Source organism: Pseudonaja textilis, chromosome 1, assembly GCF_049901715.1.
Source record: "Pseudonaja textilis isolate UNSWEBS1 chromosome 1, rPseTex1.2, whole genome shotgun sequence".
Taxonomy (NCBI): domain Eukaryota; kingdom Metazoa; phylum Chordata; class Lepidosauria; order Squamata; family Elapidae; genus Pseudonaja; species Pseudonaja textilis.
The window spans coordinates 23,865,030-23,888,894 of NC_141990.1; the positions used below are offsets into that span (position 1 = coordinate 23,865,030).

General features: G+C 40.4%; 1 protein-coding gene across 3 annotated transcripts in view; it reads right to left on the bottom strand.

Moving 5' to 3' along the window:
* The window catches only part of DPYSL5 (dihydropyrimidinase like 5), a 60,384-nt gene extending 38,830 nt beyond the window's left edge, over positions 1-21,554 (bottom strand). For 2 of the 3 annotated variants that reach the window (XM_087929073.1, XM_026708528.2), the window contains exons 1-2: positions 21,431-21,554; positions 1,450-1,714 (exon numbers count right to left, since the gene is read on the bottom strand). In XM_087929073.1, the coding sequence (XP_087785199.1) occupies positions 1,450-1,710 (261 nt within the window). In that variant the 5' untranslated portion in view covers positions 1,711-1,714; positions 21,431-21,554. Of the gene's footprint in view, positions 1-1,449; positions 1,715-20,425; positions 20,569-21,430 lie in introns of those variants that run through there. The other variant, XM_087929070.1, reaches the window with a different exon arrangement.
* Between the last annotated feature and the right edge of the window lie 2,311 nt (positions 21,555-23,865).

Genomic DNA, 23,865 nt, shown 5'->3' on the forward strand with positions numbered 1-23,865 from the left:
TTTTTTTTATTTTTCAATCATCTCAAGAGTATCATCCATTATGGTACTGAAATTATTCTCTATAAAACAAAATGTATATTATGTGACAATTAGTCTTCTGCAAAAGATCTGGCTAGAACAACCTTTTTTTTAAAAAAAAAATCTTCAGTTGACAGCTGACATTATTAGTTTACTGTGAAGATGAATAAATTAAAATTCAGATTTGATATCTCAAAAGAACTGAAATTATATCTTCCAGATTTAAAGATTTGTAATCATCTTTAAAAAGACAATAATTCTTGCATTCCCTAGCATCTGATGTATCACTCTCTCTGGCAATAGATGTAATATAAGATTGAATAAGTGGTGATCAATAAAAATAGTATATGAATTGCCTCCATGACAATGAACTTTAGTAGCAGATGTTGAAAAATGAAATAGCAATCGTACTCTGGAACTCCAGATAGTTTTCCAAACTTTTGTCACTGGAGGCATTGATGAAGATGTTCCCCAAGCCTCATTTGCTACACTCAGAAGAGCTTGTAGAATTGGCATAATCATAGGAGTACAGATTTTCAAATGCATCAGCTGAAAAACATTGGTGAGCTCACAGTTCAAGAAACTGTCCCATGGAATCTTGGGACACCAGTGATCCTTATATCCTTATTATGAAAACATCCCTCATTAGCGGACCTCGCCCGAGCGCGAGACAAACGCTGAAGAAAAAGAAGAAGAAGAAGATCCCTATGATCCAAGTCATATTCTGCTCTTCTGGAAGTCCTTCCAATCTAGGTGAATAACTAAGCTGTTCTTGAAAAAGTAGCACAAGGCATTTTTTTTTAATATTATGGCAAGCACGGCTGGATGGTAGATTGCGATTTTATTGCTATGCCACTGAATGTTTAATATAACTTTTGATTTAATTACTGCATATTTCAACTCTATTACTATAATGAGTATAAGCAACTCAGAATATTTTGTTTGAGTAGCATATAAGTAAGTATAAATAAACACATAGGCTTGCAGGTTTCAACATTACCAGGTTTACCTTTGTTTCTTGGAGCATTATTTCAAAAAACAAAAATGTTGGGCTGCAACCAATCCATCATTTGTGTTTTCTAAATATGCCTATAAAGTAAGACCTATGGAAGGCACACTTATACAGAAATATGTAGGCTTCCATTTTTAAAAAAAATATTCAAACAATCAATGAGAAAGAGACAATGTTAAATGGATGGGGAAGGAAAATTCAGCAGAAGTCAATGATGTTTTGCTGGATTCATTGTTTAGACATGAATAAATCATTCTCCTCAGGAACTGTTTTGGGAACTCAAGTCTTCCCACTATAATCTTTCTCACATACTTCAACTAACTACTGAATATCTCATCACAGCCCTAGATGAGGCAATCCTTCGAGGGCTCATTTCCCCACCTGTCCACTGCAGCAGCATGCACAAAAGAGAAAGGTACCTTGGTGCCATGATAAAAATCATCCACACAGGTTGCATTCATGAAGGTTTGGTGGAAGTGGGTGCTGGTATCAATACCACCAGGGATCACAAGCTTGCCAGTGGCATCTATGACTTTGGCCCCTCCAGGAATCATGAGTTCACGTCCCACCTGCTGTATGATACCATTCTCGATATAAACATCAGCTTCGAGGGTGCAGTCATCATTCACTACTTTCCCCCCTTTGATGAGGATCCTCATTATGGCAGCATTGGCAAGCATGATTCTGAAAAAAATTAAGGCAGCAAACAGGTTAGAGGAAAACTGAATTGGCAAAACACAGTTTCAGTCCAAACAGGTGAAGGCCAAACTGTGAGTTTAACAATACAACCGTATTATTATTATGGTTGGTTACAGAGTCAGACAGATGTTTATACTAGATTTAATATTTCTGTCCACCTATCAAGTCCAAGCACCAGGGATAGACAGATTAATAATAATAGTAATAGTGATAGTGATAGTGAATAATAATAATAATAATAATAATAATAATAATAATAATAATAATAATAATAATAATAATAATAATACAAAGTATCGGGACTTACAAATTGAAGTTGAGCGACTTTGGAAAAAGAAATTGTGTGTTATCCCAATTGTAATTGGAGACCTTGGAGCAATACCTAAATGGCTACCTTGCTATTTGGAAATTCTGAATTTATCAGACTTGAATACCCTGATTCTACAAAAAAACACCCTACTTGGAACAGCTTATATCCTTCGACGCTACTTTAACAGTTCTTAGGTCCTTGGTTAGGACTCAAGCTTTTGAGCTACCAACCAGTCCCAAAGGCTGTAAATCTCACTAAAGATTAGATGAAGATGAAGATGAAGATGAAGATGAAGAAGAAGAAGAAGAAGAAGAAGAAGAAGAAGAAGAAGAAGTAGTAGTAGTAGTAGTAGTAGTAGTAGTAGTAGTAGTAGTAGTAGTAGTAAACAAGAACTGGTGGGACCATAAAATAGAAAAAGTCATAGAAAATAAAAAACTTAAATTGCTCTGGGACTTCAGAATCCAGACAGACAGGCACCTGCCACATAACACCCTGGACTTAACAGTTGTCAATAAGAAAGACAAAAACGTCTGGATAGTGGATGTGGCAGTGCCTGGAGACAGCAGAATAAAAAAGAAAGAACTGGAGAAGATAACAAAATACAAATAGAAATAGAACAACTATAGCAAAGGCAAGGAAGGGTAGTAGCAATAGTAATAGGTGCCTTGGGTGCAGTCCCAAAACAACAAATTTGCCATCAGTCAATTGCAGAAGGCAGCTTTACTTGGAACAGCTTCCATCCTGCGGTGATATCTGTAACACCATCAAAGGTTTGCCTATCCAGATTTGCCTATTTCAGGTCCTTGGTAAGACTCGATAGGTAGACAAAAATGCCAAATCCAGTCTGAACATCTGGCTGACTGTGCGATGAACTATAACAACAATAACAATAATGACATCTAGTATTCTGCCAGCAACCCGTATCAAACATCAGCGCCAGTCAATATTTGTGATACATTTTTAAATGCTCAGTTGATTGGGTTTCATATTTAATGAATAAAAGAGAGAATAATACACACAAAAATGTCAAATCACAGCTGTCAGTTCTTTAGCTGTTGTTGGGCCTTTATTTGCATCAAATTTTTCTCTGGGATGTGATAGCATAGTATACGTGCAGATCCAAGCAGTATGGCTTTTTGAAATTGACAGATGGAAATTTCATCAATGCACAGATTTTCTAAGTGTCATCCAAGGCTTTTTGGTATGGCACCCAGAATGTGGCTAATTTTTATATTTTATTATAATAAATTATTAATAATATTATTATCACAGCTGCCCATGGCTTACAATATCCAATAATTAAAAACACAAAAAACCACATAAAACAAGATAAGGCAGCAAGGCCAAAAACAACCGTTTTAATAAAAAAAGATCTAATAAAAATGCAACGCCAGGTAGTTGCTGGGTACAGGTAGTCCTTGACATACAACAGTTCACTTAGTGACCGTTCAAAGTTGGCACTGAAAAAAAAGTAACAAGACCATTTTCCACACTTACAACCATTGAAGCATCCCCATGATCATGTGATCAAAACTCAGAAGATTTGACAACTGACTCATATTTATGGCAGTTGTAATGTCCTGGGATCATGTGATCACCTTTTGCAACCTTCTGACAAGCAAAGTCAGATCAAATCTGGGGAAGCCAGGTTTACTTTAAAACTGTATTGCTAACGTAACAACTGTAATGATTCACTTAGCAACTGTGGCAAGAAAAGTCATAAAATGGAGCAAAATTCCCATAACAAATGTTTGACTTAGCAACAAAAATATTGGGCTAAATTAAATGTTGCGGATTACCTGTACAATCAGTGTTCATCGGGCATACTACCCTCAAAGCTGGGAATAGAGCTGAGTTTAACAGCTTTTCAGTTAACTCCAGGACAGTGGGTGCCTCATTTTGGGGTGCATGCTTAGAGGAAGAAACAGAGAAGACATGTTTCCTTAGTTCCCAAGAAAGGGTGCAACTAGTGCAAAAGATGAACCTGCCCAAAGGCAGTTGGTGATTTCATGAAAATTGTCCAGGATGGTTGGGTCCAACAATGAGGAAAGGTTGCATTGCTGCCTACTTCAGGGCTGGTAGAACTATCCCCCCTTTTGGAGGCCAGTACCACTGTGTGGATTCAATTGTACTGCATGTCACTTCCTAAGTAGCCTTTATAATAGCCAGAAGGATCAAAGATGTAACGAAGAGGTGGGTAGGTTAACAGTCCTAAGGATGTTGTCTTCCCAGGTAACCAAGCATGACTGTGCCTGCATTACTTTGACTAGATTACCCCAGATATCTCTAAGATTTTCATGCATTCTTGTTCTTCAGAGCTATTCCGATTCCAAAAATAAGACATCTGAATGACTACCACATACTGAGTTTCCAGACACAGACAACAGGAGCTATGAAAATATGCAGACATGCCATGCCAGTATTGCATAAAGTTGTGTTTATTGAACAGATATGATGGACTCTGAAAACTGGGAGTTGGGCAAAAATGCTCACAACTATATGCTCCCCATTTCTGGGCCCAAGAGAAAATAGTTGTGGCCTTTTGGGCCCAACTCCTAGCTGACAGGCAGATTGGGACAGGGCAGCCTCACAGCTGAAATACTGTACTATGCATGATTCCAGTTAAAAACAGAGCTGAAAAATGTACAAGAAAGGCCAACCACCATCACCAAAGTTAGATTTATTTTGAATAAAGTGACCACATTTGAGGCTTCTTAGCTTAGAAAAAAAGGACAATTAAGCAGAAAAATTGATCATAGTAAAAGATAGTATCATTCACTGAAGGCAAATAGAAAAATAAGTTAGGGCTGAAAATAAGCTTCTCAGATGGCACAATTAAATTAGGAAATTTACTCCCACAAATTTTAGTGACAGGCCAACTTGAGCAACTTAGAAAAGAGATGAAATAAATTCATGGATAACAAGGTTTCCAATAACTACTATTTATTTTGGCATATATTTCTGGAATCAAAGACAGCAGGTATCACTGTATCAGTTCATCACAGTATTTCTCCTTGTGGAATGCTGAACTAGGAAGACCTTCATTTTGGTTCAGGATGATTCTTAAGCATTTTTATATCAGGGACCACCAAACTCATAATTTTAATTCCCGCAGACCAGAGACCCTGGGAAAATCCCCCAAAAAGTCTGCAGGAAAATTCCCCATCCTGTTTTCCTACTGATCGATCATTCTTTATTTGGAATCACAGGATACTGTCTCCATCTCCATTCCCAGGGGGTGAGAGAGACAGAGAGACAGAGAGAGAGAGAGAGAGAGAGAGAGACAGACAGACAGACTTTTGGCTTCATGCAAGGAAAGCAGCAGAAGTCTTTCTTTCTTTCTCCCAAACTCCGCCAGAAATGAGTCTTTGTGAGACTTGTCATGCCAGAAGAAGAAATAAGTGGAAAGAAGCAGTGCGGTGGCCAGGCCAGACGAGTGGGGCAAGTTCCCCCCCCCTCTGCCCTTCCCCCCTCCCCTCACTACCTCGTGTTGTTCGCAATGCAAGCAATGCAAGCCTTGTGTTCCCACGCAGCCTGGATTAATTGCCTTGGGAGGTGCTTTGGAGGTGACATTTCTTGGCAGACCACTAAAATTTTCTCATGGACCACCTGAGCCCACTAGTTGGTGACCTGGATCCTGGCCCACTGGTTGGTGACCACTGCTTCAGTGGGAGAAATATATCCTGGACTTTGAAAAAAACCCTGTGTTCATATGTATGTGTGTGTATGTAGACTTTGAAGCTGACTTCCCCTGCTCCTCCATTTTCCCTCCACCAGAGATACAAGTAGCAGCCATACCTATTTTTTTCAGAACTGAAAATAGTCTCTTTTAAAAAACATTCTATTTTTTAAAAGCATTTATTTGCTGACCAATAAATAGTATTTTATGTCACTTATTTTGTAATCATGGGTGCAGGTCAGAGATTATAGATATCAGCAGAATGGCTTCACCTCATCAGAAAACTTTTCTGCCGCAACCACAAAATCTATTTTTATAAAAAAAGGCCCCAATTGCCACCTACCTTGTATACAAAAAGAACAGAATTCTTCATTCAGTACCAGAAGCTCCCCTTTGCCATGAAATCTAGGCTGTTTATGACTAACATGACAGCTAGAAAACTCACAAGCAAAGCAATGTTGAATTCCCACAATCAGAACTAAGATCTGGAACAGTGTTTCTCAAACTTCGCAACTTTTAAGGTGTGTAGAGTTGAGCTCCCAGAATTCTGTGGTTACTATGCCAGCTGGGGATTCTGGGAGTTGAAGTCTACACTCTTAAACTTCCTAAGTTGAGAAACACTGAGAGAGAGAGAGAGAGGAGGGAGAGAGAGAAGGGAAGGAGGGATCAGTGTTATTCCAAACACAAGCTGTGGGTAAGTATATTCATGATAGCCACAAAAAGGGAAAGATAGCAGAGTCCAATGGCTACAATAACTCCTATGATAATTCTACAGCCATGCAGTTTCATTGGGGCTGATAGTGGGGAACAAGGAAAAAGCATGTGGTTTTCATCAGGTGAAAGACAGTACCAGAATACTAAAGAAGGGTTGCTAGAGATAGACAAAATCCACATAATGAGATTGAAACCGCTCAATGAAAGCAGTCCTCCTGCTTGTCACAGTCAGTTTCAGAACCGCTTGAAAAGCTGTAGCAAGACACCATAGGGCCAATCAGTTATTCAACAACCAGATCTCAAGGTTTCAGGAGTACTTCAGCTCAACGATACTAACAGATATAACAGCTTGAAAAAGTACAACTGGAGACGATTGTGGGGGGAAACTGTTTGTCCAAGCTTCTAGCCATAAAGTCTGTCATACACAATACAGAGCAGTGTGGACTATAAACAGAGTGCAAGAATATTGTAGGAAGGGTATTTAATGATAAAATAGGGCAAAAAGGGCAAAGCAAGCAGACCAAGTGACACTCTATAGAGGAGACAATTTTATTTGCTTGGCTTATGACAAAGAATACTGTTTTGAGATTTGCAGTTGTGGAAAGTTGTACACAAATACATGAAGTTTAGAGCTGAATTAAACATAATTCTTACTATCCCATTCAAATGGTTAAACCCTGCAGCTCATAAAATAGGCCAATGAATCTTATCCCACCTCCATACCCATTCCATCCATAAAATCAATGAATTAAGGTGGGGTTTGTACTGTCATGGGAAGAAATGATGGAAACAGGCTGTGGAAAAACTATAGCCAACAGCTGGTGAGTTTGACAACTAAGTTATCAAACTATGGTTATAACTTTGTCTCATAGCAGCTGAACACATCAGAGCAACAACTCATGGAGGACGAAAACCCAGATTTTGTGTAGTGGCCATCTTGGAAGGTCTGACATACACAGCACAAAGCTGTGCAAAATGCAACTATTGATTATATCCCCTCTAGAATAGAAAACTGAGGCTTCCTCACCAGGACACTACAAGTTTATGGATCAAGTCCTTGAAGGAACAGCAACAAGTCCTGCAGCCCCCAGGCAAGAGAATCCAACTCTATCTAGTCATTCAGATTAAGTCATTCAGATTTTACTCTTGAGGAATTCTTAGATTCACTAGATATTTAGATACTGTAGAGCTGCTGAAAAAGCTGCAGCCTTTTTAAGTTTACTTCCAGATGAGAACTCTAAAATTACCTCAAAAGCAAAGGACTAAAGCACTTGCTAGGAGAATATACTTGGTCCCTTTTCATGAAAAGGGCTGGCTTCAGGAAGAAAATGGGTTGCTCTGGCATTTGAATTAGTTTCCAGACAGAAAGGCTGGAGATAGATAGCTGCTTTCAAAATACATTCAAAGGCTGTGCCTGAGAAATTCAGAAATGAATTATTTTCCTTTTGCATGAAGTGATGAAGAATTATGCAAAATAAAAAGCACTCCATACTTGGTCACCTTATCCAGCTCTTCTTCCTCTGCAAGGCCATTAAAGATCACGTACACTTAAGAGAAACTCCTCTAATAAAAGAATCAGAACAAGGCTAACAGGAAGGTCCTCCTTGAGCTCATGAGACTCTACAGAGCTATCGGTTAAAAATCCAGAAACGGAATTACTACCAGAAATTATGAAAGACTGCTGAACTGACTTTTGGCATATTAGCACTAGGTCCTCCAATTTGCCTATTCTGTTTTGTATTACAATGAGCATGTATCCCAAGTCTCATTGACATTTCCTTTCCCTCTTTCATTCCTCTAAACGTTTGTGTCCTTACTTCCATACTTGCCTGCTTCTTCTTGCACTCGCTGTTAGCAGATTCCCTTCCCACTTTCAGTTTTAAGAAAGTGTTAAGACCCAAGCCCAAGGATTATTTAGTACACAGGTGGCACTGAATGTTTCCTGGTAGCAGCTTGGGACTAATAAATGCCAGTTTTTCTTCTCCCCAGGGACAGAAGCAGCAATGAGATAATGAAAACCCCCACAACACAGAGAAGCCTTTGTGTCCTAGAATGAAAAAAACAGCCACTATCCCCTTTGTCCCATCTCTATTGTTCACACTCCCTTCTGTTGCCCACTATATTTATTTCCCCCTATCAAAACCCAGAGGGTTTTTTCTTCTAAGCCTATTCTAGCATCTACCATATTTAACGGTATCATTAAGACAGTAAGAAAATGAAAAGAATTCTCTAACATCATTTGCAAAGCTGCTAAGTCTATTGCGTGGATCCTAGATGTAAATTTGGACTAAAAGAGCAGGAGTTTATGATTGCAAATGGATCCCTTTCCCTCAGTCCCAAGACCAGATACAGCTGGGGGCCAGCTGTGCAATTCCTCCTCCTTGCTCCTGGGTACTCTGAAATAAAGTTAGACACTCTCCCCCCCCGCCCCCAAAAAGTGATACAGAGCATGAGGACCAGTTTATTTACGTTTAATTTTTCCCTCTACAGATGCTTTTTAAAAAGGTCTTCACCCCAACTTCTTCAGGCACTTTGCACCTTTGTATATTTCCAACTATACTCTCCCAAAACACACAATATCCATACTCCAATTGCACAAGACAAGCCATCATTTATACCTATGAATGCAACTAGATCATTGTGATGACCCGCGGCATGGCACAAAGGCAACACAGCCAGAGAATAAGTATGAGTTCCTTTATTAGCTCTAATTTTGTCCCCAGCGTCTCGGTTACTCTCCGATCTGGAGAAAAACTCACCCATGAACCTGCAAGACCTTTGGCTGCAGATATTTCAGTCGAAATGTTGTAAACAGAAAACTTCAAACTATAAATCCAACAAGGCAAGATAAGGTAATAAATCCGGCAGAACAAGATAAGGAGGATCAGAAGTGAAGTAACACGGCAGTAAATCAAACCAGTTGGGAGGATGCCAGGAACTCAGATAACAGCATCCAACACTACATGAACTCAGCATTTGTTCCCGCCAACCACCCCTCCCATCTGCCTCTCCTTTAAACTCCATCCCCAGGTGTTCCTTTTGAAGGGAATCGGGGTCCTTTTCCTTCCTCATAAGCCACACTACCCACGTTGCTACCGTGTTTCTCATAAAATAAGGCCGGGTCTTATATTTTTTTGAGCCCCCCCAAAATGGCTAGGCCGTCTTTTCGAGGGTGACTTAATCCCCCCCTTGCATCCTCATCTAGAGCGCCCCGTGGGCAGCCTCGACACCAGCCGCTCCTAAGAGGTGATCATGGCGAAGTGCAGAGAGCTCCCTACTCCCACCAAACACCTTTGCTGCAGACCCAAGACCTTTGGCACCCATCGCTGTTGCTTTCCCTTCTGCCCATTCCACTGCCACATTTGGAGCTCCCGATTCCGTGTTTGGAGTGCCGCTGCCATTTGGAGTGCCACCGCCATTTGGAGCACCGCCATCATGTTTGGAGCTGCCACTTCCGCGTTTGGAGCTGCCGCCATGTTTGGAGTGGCACTCCAAATGGTGGTGGTGCTCCAAACAGCAGCAGTGCTCCAAACGCGGAAGCAGCAGCTCCAAATGCGGACATGGCAACTCCAAACAGCGGCAGTGCTCCAAACAGCGGTGGGGTTCCAAACACGGAAGCGGCAGCTCCAAACGTGGCGGCAGCTCCAAATGCAGAAGCGGCAGCTCCAAACAGCAGCAGTGCTCCAAACAGCGGCAGCGTTCCAAATGTGGAAGCGGCAGCTTCAAACGCAGTGGCAGCTCCAAATGCAGAAGCGGCAGCTCCAAACGGCAGCGGTGCTCCAAACGTGGAAGTGGCAGCTCCAAACGCAGTGGTGGCATGGGCACAAGGGAAATCAACAGCGGCGGGCACTGAAGGTCTTGGGTCTGCCACAAAGGTGCTTGGCAGGAGTAGGGAGCTCTCCACACTCTGCCATGATCACCCATTAGGAGCAGCTGGTGGCGAGGAATTACTGCCCGCGGGGCACTCCTAACGGCAAGTCCCCCCGCCCTACCCCTGTTTTAAAATAGGCCTACATTTGGGGGGAGGGGCTTAATTTCATTTTATGCCTAGAAAACATGCTGGGTCTTCCTATCGGGGGAGGTTGTATTGTTGGAGAAACACGGTATCTTCTGTGTTCTTCCTTGAGTGCCCTAGGATGAGGAGGGGGTGGGCTTTGGTCTATCTGAACCCCCTCTCCTTTGTTCTACTTCTTTCCTGCTCTGCCCAGCCTGACTTGGACCTTCCCCAGTTTCCTCCACCGCCAATGGAGCCACTCTCCTGCTCTCTATCAGCTCTTCATCTTCCCCCTCAGATTCAGACTCCGATGGGGGCATGACAATCATTTAAACACAGTTTTCCTTCATTCCAAATATTAACTTTTGAAAGATATTTTCACAAAGGGAGGAGGTCCATTTCAGCGGTACAAAGCTAGAACTAGACACCCTTTCATTAGGACCCGAGAGATCAGACGGATACTGTACTTGCAGTAAGCCAAAACAAACGAACCACATTACAGCTTAAAGGGGGATAAATAAACATAGTCAACAAAATTTCTTCCTAACATTTAAGCTTTACATGTGCAAAGCAATTAAGTAGCATTTCTGGGATGGCACAGGTCCATGAGGGACTATATGAGACCATATGACTATATAAATTCTTGAATTGGAACAGATTACATCAGACCCTCTTGTCCAAATCAACTGGAGACAGGAAAAGAGGAGACTTTTTATCCTCAATGAACCACAAAACAGACATAAACATTTTACAGTTGAAGTAAAGCAAAAGGTGCTTGACCAGTTTTGCGCTGGAATTTAGAGGCAGAAGGAGGGCATCCTACAGATTTCTACTAATAGCATATACAAAATCCAGAGAGAATCCATCCATTAAAACGTGCCTGTAAAAATCAGGCACCAGATAGATCTCTTTCACAAAGTGCCAGCAATTTTCAATAATGACTGGTGCATTGCAGCACGGAGATGAAAGCAGGTTTTGTTTTGGTGTGTTCTCTCTCTTTTTTTGACAGGAGCTGTTACTGAAAGCTTAATGAGCAAAGGGGTTTGAAAAGATTCCAAGCAATGACAACAGTTGATTTTTATACAGCTCTTTGTTTTGAAGTCCATGTAGTGAATGTTGACAGTCTGTTGAATATAAGAATCATTACAGAGATCTGAAGGTAGGCAAAGGAGCTGTACATCTGTGGCCTCTTTTAGAGACTTCTGCATTTCTAGGGCAAACTATGGATTTAATTTTCCAAAGCTGTCAAGGAAGCCACATTTGGTATAAGAGTACATAAGTCAAAAGTGGTCTCTAGTCACTATTTTCTAGAACCTGCCTTGTAGATTTGTTGTCACTCCTGATGAATAGCAATAGCAATAGTATTTAGACTTATATACCACTTCACAGTGCTTTGCAGTCCTCTCTAAGCAGGTTACAGAGTCAATATATTGCCTCCCAACAATTTGGATCCTCATTTTACCAACCTCGGAAGGATGGAAGGCTGAGTCAACTTTGAGCCTAGTGAGATTTGAACTGCCAAATTGTAGGCAGCTGGCAGTCAGCAGAAGTAGCCTGCAGTACTGCATTCTAACCACTACGCCATCACGGAATGCACAAAACCATGAAACTGATAAAGGAACAAGAGGCACAGACAGTAATATATATGCCCCTTCATTTGTAAACATCTGAATAGAATAGGGAAACTCAATTTCAAGAGCTAGGAAACATATGGCATAATTTTACAAAAAGGGGCTAATGAACTGCTCAGAAAAGAAAACCAAGACACCAAGAAAGTGAAAGGCAGCATCATAATGTACCTGAAGTATTTCAAAAGTAACACTGGCAATGGCAGATCAAAACCTGCAAGTCACAACACTGGAATTCAAAGATAGGAACAACACAGCAATGATGGGCACATCCTTTTTAGAAATCAATAATAAATAATTCATGGCCAGGTGCTGATCTCTCAATATTCAAATATCACACTAGGGCTGGCATTAGCCTTAACATATCATTCAAGTGTTTCTAGACTTTTCTTTTGATGACATATAGTCTCTGTTCCAACTGGGCATGCTACATGGCAGCCATTCTATAAATGGGCAAACTCTCTCCGCTACAGCAGTCATAATGCCTACAATATATCATCAAAATCCCAAATGTGGTAACTCATCAAAAAGAATGAGGGATCCTATGCTAAGTCATGATTTAATGCAACAAACAGAATAGCTTCATTTGCACAAGGCCATTCCTAATAGCTGGGTTTACTCATTATACTAAACTAAAAATAAAAAAAATACATTACAATTTAGCAAAACATCTGAATTTAACATCAAATTAACTTGCTCTGAAAATAGAAGACTCAGTGCTATTATTCTGGCTCCAAAAGTGAGACAAGGCAATTTCAGTGATTTGCAAACATCTACCGTAAATAGAATAGGGAAACCTATTCAATTCCTAAAAGTGGGAAATATAAATGTAGGGAAGTAAGTAAATAAATACATAACGCAAATTAGCTCATTTAATTAAAACCAAGTCAATTTTTGCAATCTCCAGGAAGCTTAGAGAAAACAAACCATGAGACAAATTCAATTTCAACACATCCTAAATTTCTGTGATTCATCGAAAGCAGCAATACTCCATTGCCGCATCTTATTCAGCAAGGATCAATCCTCAGACAGTCCCAAATCCTGGAGCTCTTGATAATCCCAAATTCCTCCCATTACAGAGCAATCACAAAACAAAACAAAAAAGTTTCTTGGTAGAAGAAAGGCAGGAAATTAAATCCACGTTTCATCAGATATTCTAAATTAAATTGGGCTGCTAGTTCTTCTAGTCCAGAGCAGTTTGCCTTGTTGACTTCAGATCACTATTTCCCAGTTATAGATTTGGGGCTTGAACCCAGAAATGAAACATTAAGCTAGGGTTCCTCCTGTAGAGTTGTAATTGCAGGAATGTTCCAATCTCGGATGGCAAACCTCAGATAAAGAATGTTTCCAAGCAAATACAATTCAGGTAAACAAAGTCACTAATCTAAAGGAGGATTAGAGAGAGGAAGTAAACACATGTTAGACTTTAACTAGAGATAATTAATTGTATGGATTACTGTGCTAAACAGTAACGAAAGTTAAGCAGTAACCAAAGTTAACCAATGATGGAGGATAATTAAAAATGTGTATAAATGCAAGACTAGACTCCAATAAAGATCATCATGATTCAGTTGTTCATGATCAAACAACTCGACTGCCTCGTCATTACAACATCCTCCATATTCAAAAGCCTGAACTAAAATTCTTGTCTATCGTAAAAAAGAAAAAAAAAACCAAAATACAACATTTGAGCTATACTTAAAAAGATACTTGTTTCCCAATATAGTACTGGAGATGTGAAAATATAGACTTTTTGGAAACTATCATTGCAAAAAATTTATCTCAGAAGACTCCACAAGAAAATGCTCACCTAAAAAATGAACAAATGTATTCGTTATATCATTTGCACATGCATATTCTTAGTGCTTAATAACCAAATATTTGAATATTGTATGAGACCTCCAGTCAAAAAAGGCTACAACTACACTGTTCCACTGGTAGTGGTTGTTTTAAGCAACAACCTTTTCTTTAATAAAAATGAAAGACAATCTTAAGAAAGGGGAGAACCAACAATCGCCAGATTCTTGGTTTCCATCAACAGTGAGTCAAAAGCCTCGGAAACTCACTACAGCAGCATATAACAGGGCAAGAATGAGTAGACTAACAAGTTCTCTTTCTTGTTAATCCATATCAACTTATATTTAAAACAAATGAGCAAAAAATATACTTGGGGGCGGGGCAAGAAGCCTACCATAACCACTTTTATGGCGCCCAGAGCCTCTGGAATAGCTGTTTGGGTTTTGTTTTTAGGGACTGGGGAAGTTCTAAAAGGAACAATAATGTACCTTAAACCTAACAAAACAACCACATCGCACCATTCCACACCTTCCATGGATTGATGGAAATTGTGGTTTCCAAGTATGGCCCTTAACAGATCATACAAAGCTTTGTAGTGTTTAAGTCATCAGAACATGTACTTTGCACACTTAATGGAGTACAATACACCTTTTATGCATGGATGTTCCATTCAGCTACCATAGCCTTTAATAGATCTATAGTTTAAATAGTTAGCTAATTTATTATTGCAGATAACCAAACTTCACAACAGACATCAAATTAGGTGCATCATTGAGTTAAAATAATCAACTTCTCCTTTTTCTCCTGCTCCTCCTTATACTTATTATATATAGGTATATATATAATATCTATTTATAGCCACTTATAAAAAAAATATTCCAAATCATAAAAGCAACATTGATATGCGTATGAAAGGAATTTATAGGCCAGCAAAGAAAAGGTTAAAACTTCCAATGATCAGACATAATTTGCATGAGTTTCCAACAAAGCTTGTTGCATTAAAAATACATGAACACTGAATAAAATATGCATTTAATGTCAAATGTAGTTCTATCTTAAATTATCAGCAACAATAGTTCCATTTATTGATAATTATGCACTATTGCATTATTTCATCAATTCTAAACTAGAGAGGACACAAAGAAAAAGAACATTTGTATTACATTTTATTTTTCTGGTCTTTGAAATCTATTTAAAACTTTTACTTAATAAATGTTCCAGCTTTCATATTAAGAAATAAGAAAAAAAAACCAGTTGCCTTATGCATAACCATTGCTTTGTGAGCTCTCTACTCTGCCATTATTAATCACATTTTCTTCTAAATAAGGTCATACTATTGGAACCATTGTAGGATAACACCAATTTTAAAGTCATTACGCAAGTTACTGATGGGTTTTGAGGCCCAAACAAACTGTTGGTTATCATGTTTAAAACTCATGAGGAAAACTTTCCATTTTCCTCATAAGGCATTCCAAACTCAAATAAAGTAGCATGATGACTAAAACACAGATCAAGAAGGCACTAGATCCATGTCTTATATATACAAGAATGTGTTTAAAGCAAAACATGCATTATGTGTACATTAAAAATACTCTTAACAGTAAGGAGGATTATTTATGTGATCTTACAAAATTAAGAAACTGAAAAGTATGCTTCTAAATAGCTTTAACACTTCAAGTTCTACATAAATGTTTACTATCTAAATTTTCAAGCTCCAATACATTATTATTTTGCTTTCAATTCAGTGGGACCTCCTTATTTTTAAAATCTTTATACACATTTGTTTACATGCACACACATACTTCAAATGCATCACATAGAATGATTTAAACCTATCTTGTTAAGGTAGGAATATCTGCTTTAAAAAAGCAAGAATTGTCAACTGAATTTTTAATATTTACTCTGCTTTAAAAAAAAGATTGTAGGATTAAATAATTTAGAAGTCAGCTGCAAGTTGTCTTTGTATCTATCTAATATTTTAACCTTTTTTCAGGATGGGGTACAATTGTTTCAATGTGCCTGTTTTACACATTTATATATTGACATCTGTATCCGTAACTCTTGATTCTTCGACAATTGCATGAAAGAAATCATTATCTCTAGACATCTAGAATGCTTAGGAAGCTCTGAACCACCTCAAGCAAGCTTCATGCTTTGGAATATACTTCTATATCACATCATATTCAATTCCTCAGTATTAAGCATCAATTATTTAAAAAGTGACACGAATCTTTCTGCAGTAAATCAGTCTGGATCAGTTATTAAACTATTTTTATGTTACAATATGAACTGGAATGAAGTCAAAAAATGAATTCCTTTACCATCAATGCCTTTACTCTTTTTTCCAACAGGAGAAACCATGAAAAAGAAGTTACGCAGAGCAAACAGCCATAGCTAAGGAATCATTTAGATCAGGGGTGTTAAACTCTATTTCATTGAGGGCTTCATCGAGGTTGTGTTTGAACACGGAGGGCTGGGGGGGCATGGCCAGAGAGTGTGACCAGGGTGGGCGTGGCCAGCTTGACATCCATTTTCGGCAGCGGTGGCCTTCTGCAGCCCTCTGCCAGCGAAAACGGAACTTAGGAGAGCTACGTGCGACACCCCACCCAGCTCCATTTTCACTGGCATAGGCTGGTCTTTCATTGTTTCCAGGGTGGCCCCGCGGGCCAGATCTAAGGACCCCATGGGCTGGATCTGGCCCACATGCCTTGAGTGTGACATCCCTGATCTAGCTCACCAAAAGATCTATGCCTTTCTATTCAGTGATTTCTACAACCTAGCTGTATATAGCCATGCTAGGAGTTTGCTTCCTGCAACAGTCATATATGATCTTAACCAAAGAATCACTTATCAGAAGGCAGCATTTTCCACATGCTAAATTACAATTGGACACCTGGGAGAAGAGAATGTCAACCCATTTAACCCAGCTCCAATTCAGTTTGATGAGATTTTTCTTAATCTGAAATTCAGCCATACTAATTCAAATACTAATTGCAGCAGATCTGCAAGCTCCAAGATTGCACAAAACTGAAGAAACCATAATAGCTTTTTAAAAAAAGTAAAGTATCCTTCAAGTCAAACTTGAGTCTGTGGACATATTCATACATTGTTTTGTCTTCTTTAATTTTTTAATAATTATAAACCAACATGAGTCATACTACTTCGGTATATAAAAGTTAAATAAATGAAATAATGAACATTTTCTTGGCAATAATATTGAAATACATTGGTCATCTTCTTTTTGGGACCATTTTCAACTTTTCAGACTACCCATCGAATACTGGCTTCCCTCCAAATTTGAGAAAAATTGGAGCATTGCCAGGAACCTTAGTGAGCTGAATAGCACAAAACTACTTGTCAAATATTCCCAGGTGCTGCCTCTTTCTGAGATTTAATGCAATGTACTGAACCACAAATTAGACAGCCACATTTTAGCCTAATGAGTTTTATCAATATGAGTTTTAATCAATATGGTCAATATGGGATTCAATTTATGGTATGCCCATAATATGAATTCTGATTAATGCACATATATTATATTATTGCCTTTTCCCCACTTGCTCTTTCTTTTTCCTACTCTTTGCCTTTGGTGAGGATAAGTGAAGCTCCTTTCAATTGGGTAAGTTAATTTCTTTTTCATTCCTGCTCATTTTTTTTGTTATCTATGCCATTCTCTATTGTTGAGTTTTATACTTTTCTTGTTTTTAATGTTTTTTCTTGTAAATCACCCAGAGCCAATGAGTGATATATTACGTTTAGTAAAATAAAAATTATCCTACCTTGGCATTCCTTCCTTTTTCCACTCCATCATCTTCATAGCATAATGTATGGATGAATATTCTTAACTAAGTCAAAGTGTCACATAGTGACATTTTTGGCATGCTTGCTACATTGAGGGAGCATTAACCCCTTGCCATCTTCAGCCTCTCTTCCCTTAGTCAGGAAGCACTGATCAAACCCTTAAGTTCTCCAATGAATCCTGGAACCACCTCTGAATTGGTAGGTAGGAAAAGCAAACCGACCATAACATGAAGGCAAACCCACCATAACATGAAGGAACACTTAGCAAAAAAAAAAAAGCAAGGAATGAGCCAAATACAGGGCATTGGATGCAGAGATAGACAGATTGACCACTCTGCATTTAGATGGAACCAAGTAATGCAGAGCTACCAGCATACATGATCAGAAGTAGAACTGCAAGTAAACATAGGAACTGTGGTATTCCTCCTGTAGAGAAATAGCCTGACACATTTCAAGCATGCTTGTTGAGGCTTCATAAAGATTCAGCTTGGGCTTATGGCCATGTTCATGTTGTTTCTTTTAGCAGTTTGTAAAATTGGGTTTCTGATTTAAAAAAAAAACTGAATTTTTCTCCCATTTCTCCAAAGGATGGGGCTCTTTCATAGGCTGCTCTGAATTTATCCTTAAGGAAGCTGAACAATAGTAATGCCTTACAAGGCTACTATAGGGTATTGACCATATACCAGAAGGAGAATGCTCCTCAGGGACCCCCTCATCCATGCAATGAAGAAATCCCTTCGTGACTGTGGATGTCAAGCCAGCTCAAGACGTTTTGTTGTCTTGAACAGCTGCATCATATCATTAGAGGTTTCCTTCACAACTTGCAGCTCTGTTAGAACTCTAAATGTGCATAGCACAACAATGGAGAGCCAGGCAGCTCCTAGCTCGAGCCCCACTCAGTCACAAATTATTTGCAGAATCATAGAGGCAAGTCATTTCTTTTCTTAGCCCCACTTGATATATGAAGATATTAATATTTGTCTAACTTCCAGACCTGCTACAAGAATAAAATGGATATAATACATGAATATACAGATACCAAGTCTAGTTATTAAAAATCTAATGAGTTAACTTTGCATATTGTGAAATCAGCTCAGGAACTTGGAAGTGGATGGGGAGAGGGGTTAGTTTATTTGCAGAGGGACTTCTGCACACAGAGTAGCACTGTGTTTTAATTAGACTACAGAAGCAGTAATTAAACAACTATTGTTTAAGACCCAACTTTCCTAGGTAAATTCCAACTCTGGTGCATATTTTTCCACATTCATTATTATTGTTTATATTTATGGAGGAGGATGGAAGTTGTAGTTTCAGAAATCTAAAGGATAATAGGTCCAGAGGGTCTCAAGTCTTTTGCAAGAGGAACAACTAAACAGCCCAAAAGGAGAAAGCAACCTTGCCCAGGACAAATACTTATATAAACCTGCTTGTTCCCAATACATTGTCAGAAAAACAACATTTTTGAGTACAGATTCAGTCCGTAATATTAAAGGTCTAGTATATTGCTAGGAAATTAAATTCCATTTGACTATTGTAAGTTTTACTTCTAAGTAAACATGCTGAGACAAGAGTTTCTCTCTAAAAAAGGAAACAACTCCAAGGCTATTTGCATGCAAAATGTCTTCTGTTAATCAAGAATCAATGCTTAGTTTAATACAAAGATTTAGGTGGGATTTCCTTCTCCAAAGAATCCAGGCTGGGCAATCAGCAACTCCCTTGATAGATGTCAGGGAGAAAGCAGTGTGACAGAGAAAAGGCTGCACCTACTGTATCTTCTCTAGCCTAATTGCAAGGATGTCCCACTTAGCTTTAATTGTATTAGAAATAAAGAAAAATCAGGCAAAGAGAAAGTTGTGAGAAGGAACAAGATACAGAATACATGGTCCTTGTTCGGTATATTGCATAGAGGTGAATTCAACATAGGAAACTGATTCTTTCTGGTTTTTAAAAGGCAGGACACACACACAGAGAGAGAGAGAGAGAGAGAGAGAGAGAGAGAGAGAGAGAGCTAGCAGCTAAATCCAGTAATCAAACATATCTCTTTTCTCTAAAGGTTCCTCTACTTAGACTTGGTGTCTGAATGAGTACAAGACTCATGGAGTGACCCTTCCATCAGGTCAAGCATTCTTTTTCCAGGGAGACTACTTTTAACTGCTCTATGGTTTATAATGGACTACTAGATCAACGAGAAACCTCCCAGAAGAGGCTTCTTTTTTGCTAAGTAGAACCAAGCACTTCAGGCATTCTAAGGCAAAATGGTTCATATGGAATGGATGGAATTCTGTAAGTCAAAGCAGAATAGAACACACAAGGCAAGTTGAGTAAAATCTTCATTATTAGCAATAGGCGTGTTTTTCCATCATTGGAAATTCTTGGCTACTCTTTCAACATGCACTGGTGGCACAGAAACAGATACCTTTACCTTTGTTTTTTAGATACGACCCAGAGGCATCTCTTCTAGGAAAGCAGTCTGTGTGTATCATCTTTCCCAAATCTTATAAATTACTTAGATTAGTATTATACATTAAATTTGGAACTGGACTATAAAACACACTTGCTATGTTCCTAGAAGATGTTCTGCCCAAATAAATAAAACCATACAATGACACGACCATTTAGTTCTCACAACAGGCCAAGGCTACGATTGAATGTTGAAAACGCTGAGCCACAAAGGAGCCAGCCTTCTTTACTTTTAGCCCGAAGCGTTCCCATACGAATCCGACCACTAGGCAAAAAATGACTAAATCAACTTTTCAATGAGTCTGGCCCATACCCCTTTTTCTCTTTACAGAAGCTGTCTAGAAGTTGCTAAATCCACAGCCTTTCTTCACTGTGAAGCTGGGAAAGGAGCCTTCCACCTGCTGCCTGTTTCCCAGCTGGGAAATAGGAGGGTCCCCAAGTCTAGACAGGCGTTGGAGGGCCGATGCTATCAAGCTGGAGCTGCACTGGAAAGGGGAGGTCGGCGAAGCCCGACCAAGCCCAGCCCTGCGCCAATTCCCAGTGAGGAAGCCTTTGTCAGTCGGCAGCCCCCCACCCACCCCTACCCCCACCCTCACCACACCGAAACAGCCGGAGCCGCTGCCCCGCCCTTCTTCTTGCGCGTCCCCTGAGAAAGGGCAGCGACTAGTCCAGCGCGCGCAGACAAAGGCCCCACCGTCGCCCTCCTCGCCTCGCCGCAGGCGCACAAAGAGCGTCGCCTCCAGGAGCATCCCAAAGGGAGAGGGAGGCGTCCGAGCAAGGCGGCGAGGGCTGCCGGCCGACGAGCACCCGAATAGGCTCAAGTGCCAAGGCCGGGCGCGGACGCCGGCTACACCCTTCCCGCCAATCGCCCGCGGCCTTAGCTAGCCAACTCGCCGGGAGGCAAACTAAGCGTCCGGGGGGTGGGGGGGAGAGAGAAGGGCGCGCACAGGTGCAAAGCACCCCACGCCTCCCCGCGCACAGCCACCCGCCCTTCTCCTACAGGCAATCGATGCCGCTCCTGGGCTGCGACGGGCAGCAGCTTCTGCTGGTCCCAAACCCCGAGACAAAGGGGGAAGACACGCCCCGGCTCATCGCCCCACCGTCCGCCCCGCAGAGAAAGCAGCCCCCGACGCAGCTCCCGCAAGGCGTCGAGGGGACCGCGCGGTTCCCGCTCCGCGGCTCCGCTATCTTTAACTGAGCCCGCAGATGCTTTATCCAGGTAGACTCTGCATCGCTCGGTCGGCTCGCCCGCCCGACTTCCCGCGTCTGCAGAGAGGGATGGAATCCGACGTCCTCCCCTCGACCCCTTTCTACTCACCCTGCGATGACCGTTCCCAACGCCCGCTGGCTAGCTTGTCCGCCGCCGATCGTCCTCGCCCAGCTGCCACCCGCGTTCACCTGCTGCCCTCCGAGCGAGGAGGAGGGAGGGATCCTGCCCGCCCTCTATCTCTTGGACCAATGGCAGCTCTTCCCTTGCCTCTGGGGGGGCGGGGCCCTAAGCAGCAGAGAACTACGATTCCCGATAGGCTCAGCGCCAATCAGACGAACAAGCCTTGAAGGGTAGGGTGCGGCCTCCTCCATCCTCTGAACCGGTGCCTAGGTTACCATGGTGATTGTGGAGCAGACACAGGGGCCTCTTTGAGGACCAAAGACGACCCCTCTAGTATAGGGCGTATTAAGAGGGGAGGGCTTCCTTGGTGGTGAGGGTTACATCTAGGACTGTAACTTGGACTGCAAGCTCAAGTTAGAAACAAAGATGCTGGGAAGGCAATAATGGGACTACACTGATCTTAACTGTTAGGAGCTCCTTTTCTTCATGTTGAACAGGAGTTGGTTCAAATACTATTTTTGTTTTTGTTTTCTACAACTATGGTTAATATGGTATCCTGACCTGAATTGGAACTAGTTTTGTCACCTGTATTTCGGTGCTGATGGCTTTCTGTTTCATTCTATATGAATGAATGAATCTGCATGTCCCAAAGCAATGATAATCTGGTGCTCTTTAGAGAAAGTAGGCAACACATGAAGCCTTTTTAAATCTTGCTTACCTTCAAGTGCTTTGTATCTCAGTCTCCCTAACACATATAAAAGCACTAATAGCATACCACAGATTAAAGTAGACCACAAGCTACTATTCGATAAGATAGAAAAATGTGGGTTAGACAGCATCACCACCAGATGGATTCATAACTGGCTGATCAACCTCACTCAACATGTAGTCCTCAATGGAACTGTATTTACATGGAGGGAAGTATGCAGTGGGTAACCCAAGGCTCTGTCATAGGTCCAATAGTCTTCAATATTGTAATGCATGATTTAGATGAGGGGATAGAAGGGGAACTCATCAAATTTGCAGATGACACCAAGATGGCAGGAAGAAGATAGGCTCAAGATACAGAAGGATCTCAACAGACTTGAACACTGGGCCCTATCTAACAAAATGAAATTCAGTGGTGAGAAAAGTAATGTTCTACATTTAGGCAAGAAAAACCAAATGCACAGGTATGGAATAAATGGTACTGGCTCAATGGTAGTAACTGTGAGAGGGATCTTGGAGTCCTAGTGGACAACCACTTAAGTATGAGTCAACAGTGTAGCACAGGTGCCAAAAAAGCCAACACAGATCTAGGCTGCATAACCAGAGGGATAGAATCAAGATCATGTGAAGTGTTAGTGCTGATTTATAATGCCATGGAAAGGCCACACTTAGAGTACTGCATCCAGTTTTGCTTGCCAAATATAAAAAGATGTTGATACTCTAAAAAGAGTGCAGAGAAGAGCAACAAAGATGATTAGGGGACTCGAGGTTAAACATACAAAGAACAGTTCCAGGAATTGTGTATGTCCATTTAATGAAAAGAATGACTGGGGTGACACAATAGAATTACTCCATATTTAAGGCGCTGTTACAAAGAAGAGGGGGACAACCTATTCTTCAAAGCACCTGAAGGCAGAACAAGAAGCAATGGATGGAAATTAATCAAGGAGAAAAGCAACCTAGAACTAAGGAGAAATTTCCTAACAGTGAAAACAATCAGCTTGCCTTCAGAAGTTGTGGCTACTCCAACACTGGAGGTTTTTAAGAAGAGACTGGATAACCATTTGTATAGGGCTGCCTGCTTGAGCAGGGGATTGGACTAGAATCGCTTCAAGGTACCTTCCAACTGGTATTAGTCTGATACACAGTAGCATATCAGTATATGCCAAAAATGGAATTTCTAAGTTGGGGGGGGGGAGATTTGTTCTGGCCACCCATTCCAGAATCCTCTGTGGCCATTGTTGTTTTTCTCTTGATTATGAATAATTATTCTCAGTAAATTTGTCCTTTCAGAGAAAATTTATTTTTGCAAGCACAGAAATTAATAAACAAGATCCTTCAATATTATCACCTACCACTAATGCTAATCATTTTGTGAAGAAAAAAAATGCTAGAAATTTTAATCCATCCATTTGTGTCATGTCATCCTGTATTGTTCTTGGTTTCTAGTCATAAGAATATTGCCAAAGAAATGGGATGGCTTTTTAAATGGATGAAATAAGAACGTGTCACCTAGATCCTTAACTAAGCTTTTTTATTAAAAAGTCAGGTGTTCTGCTGAGTGAGTCTCAGTTGGTTGCCAAATTCATTTTGAAATCTTATTGATGATCTTTTAAAGTTTTTAGCGTTTTAGGTCCAAGAAAGATGAATGATGTTCTTTTCTTATATGACAGTTTAGTTGCTAAGATTACCCTTGATCGAAAGCTTACTTAGGT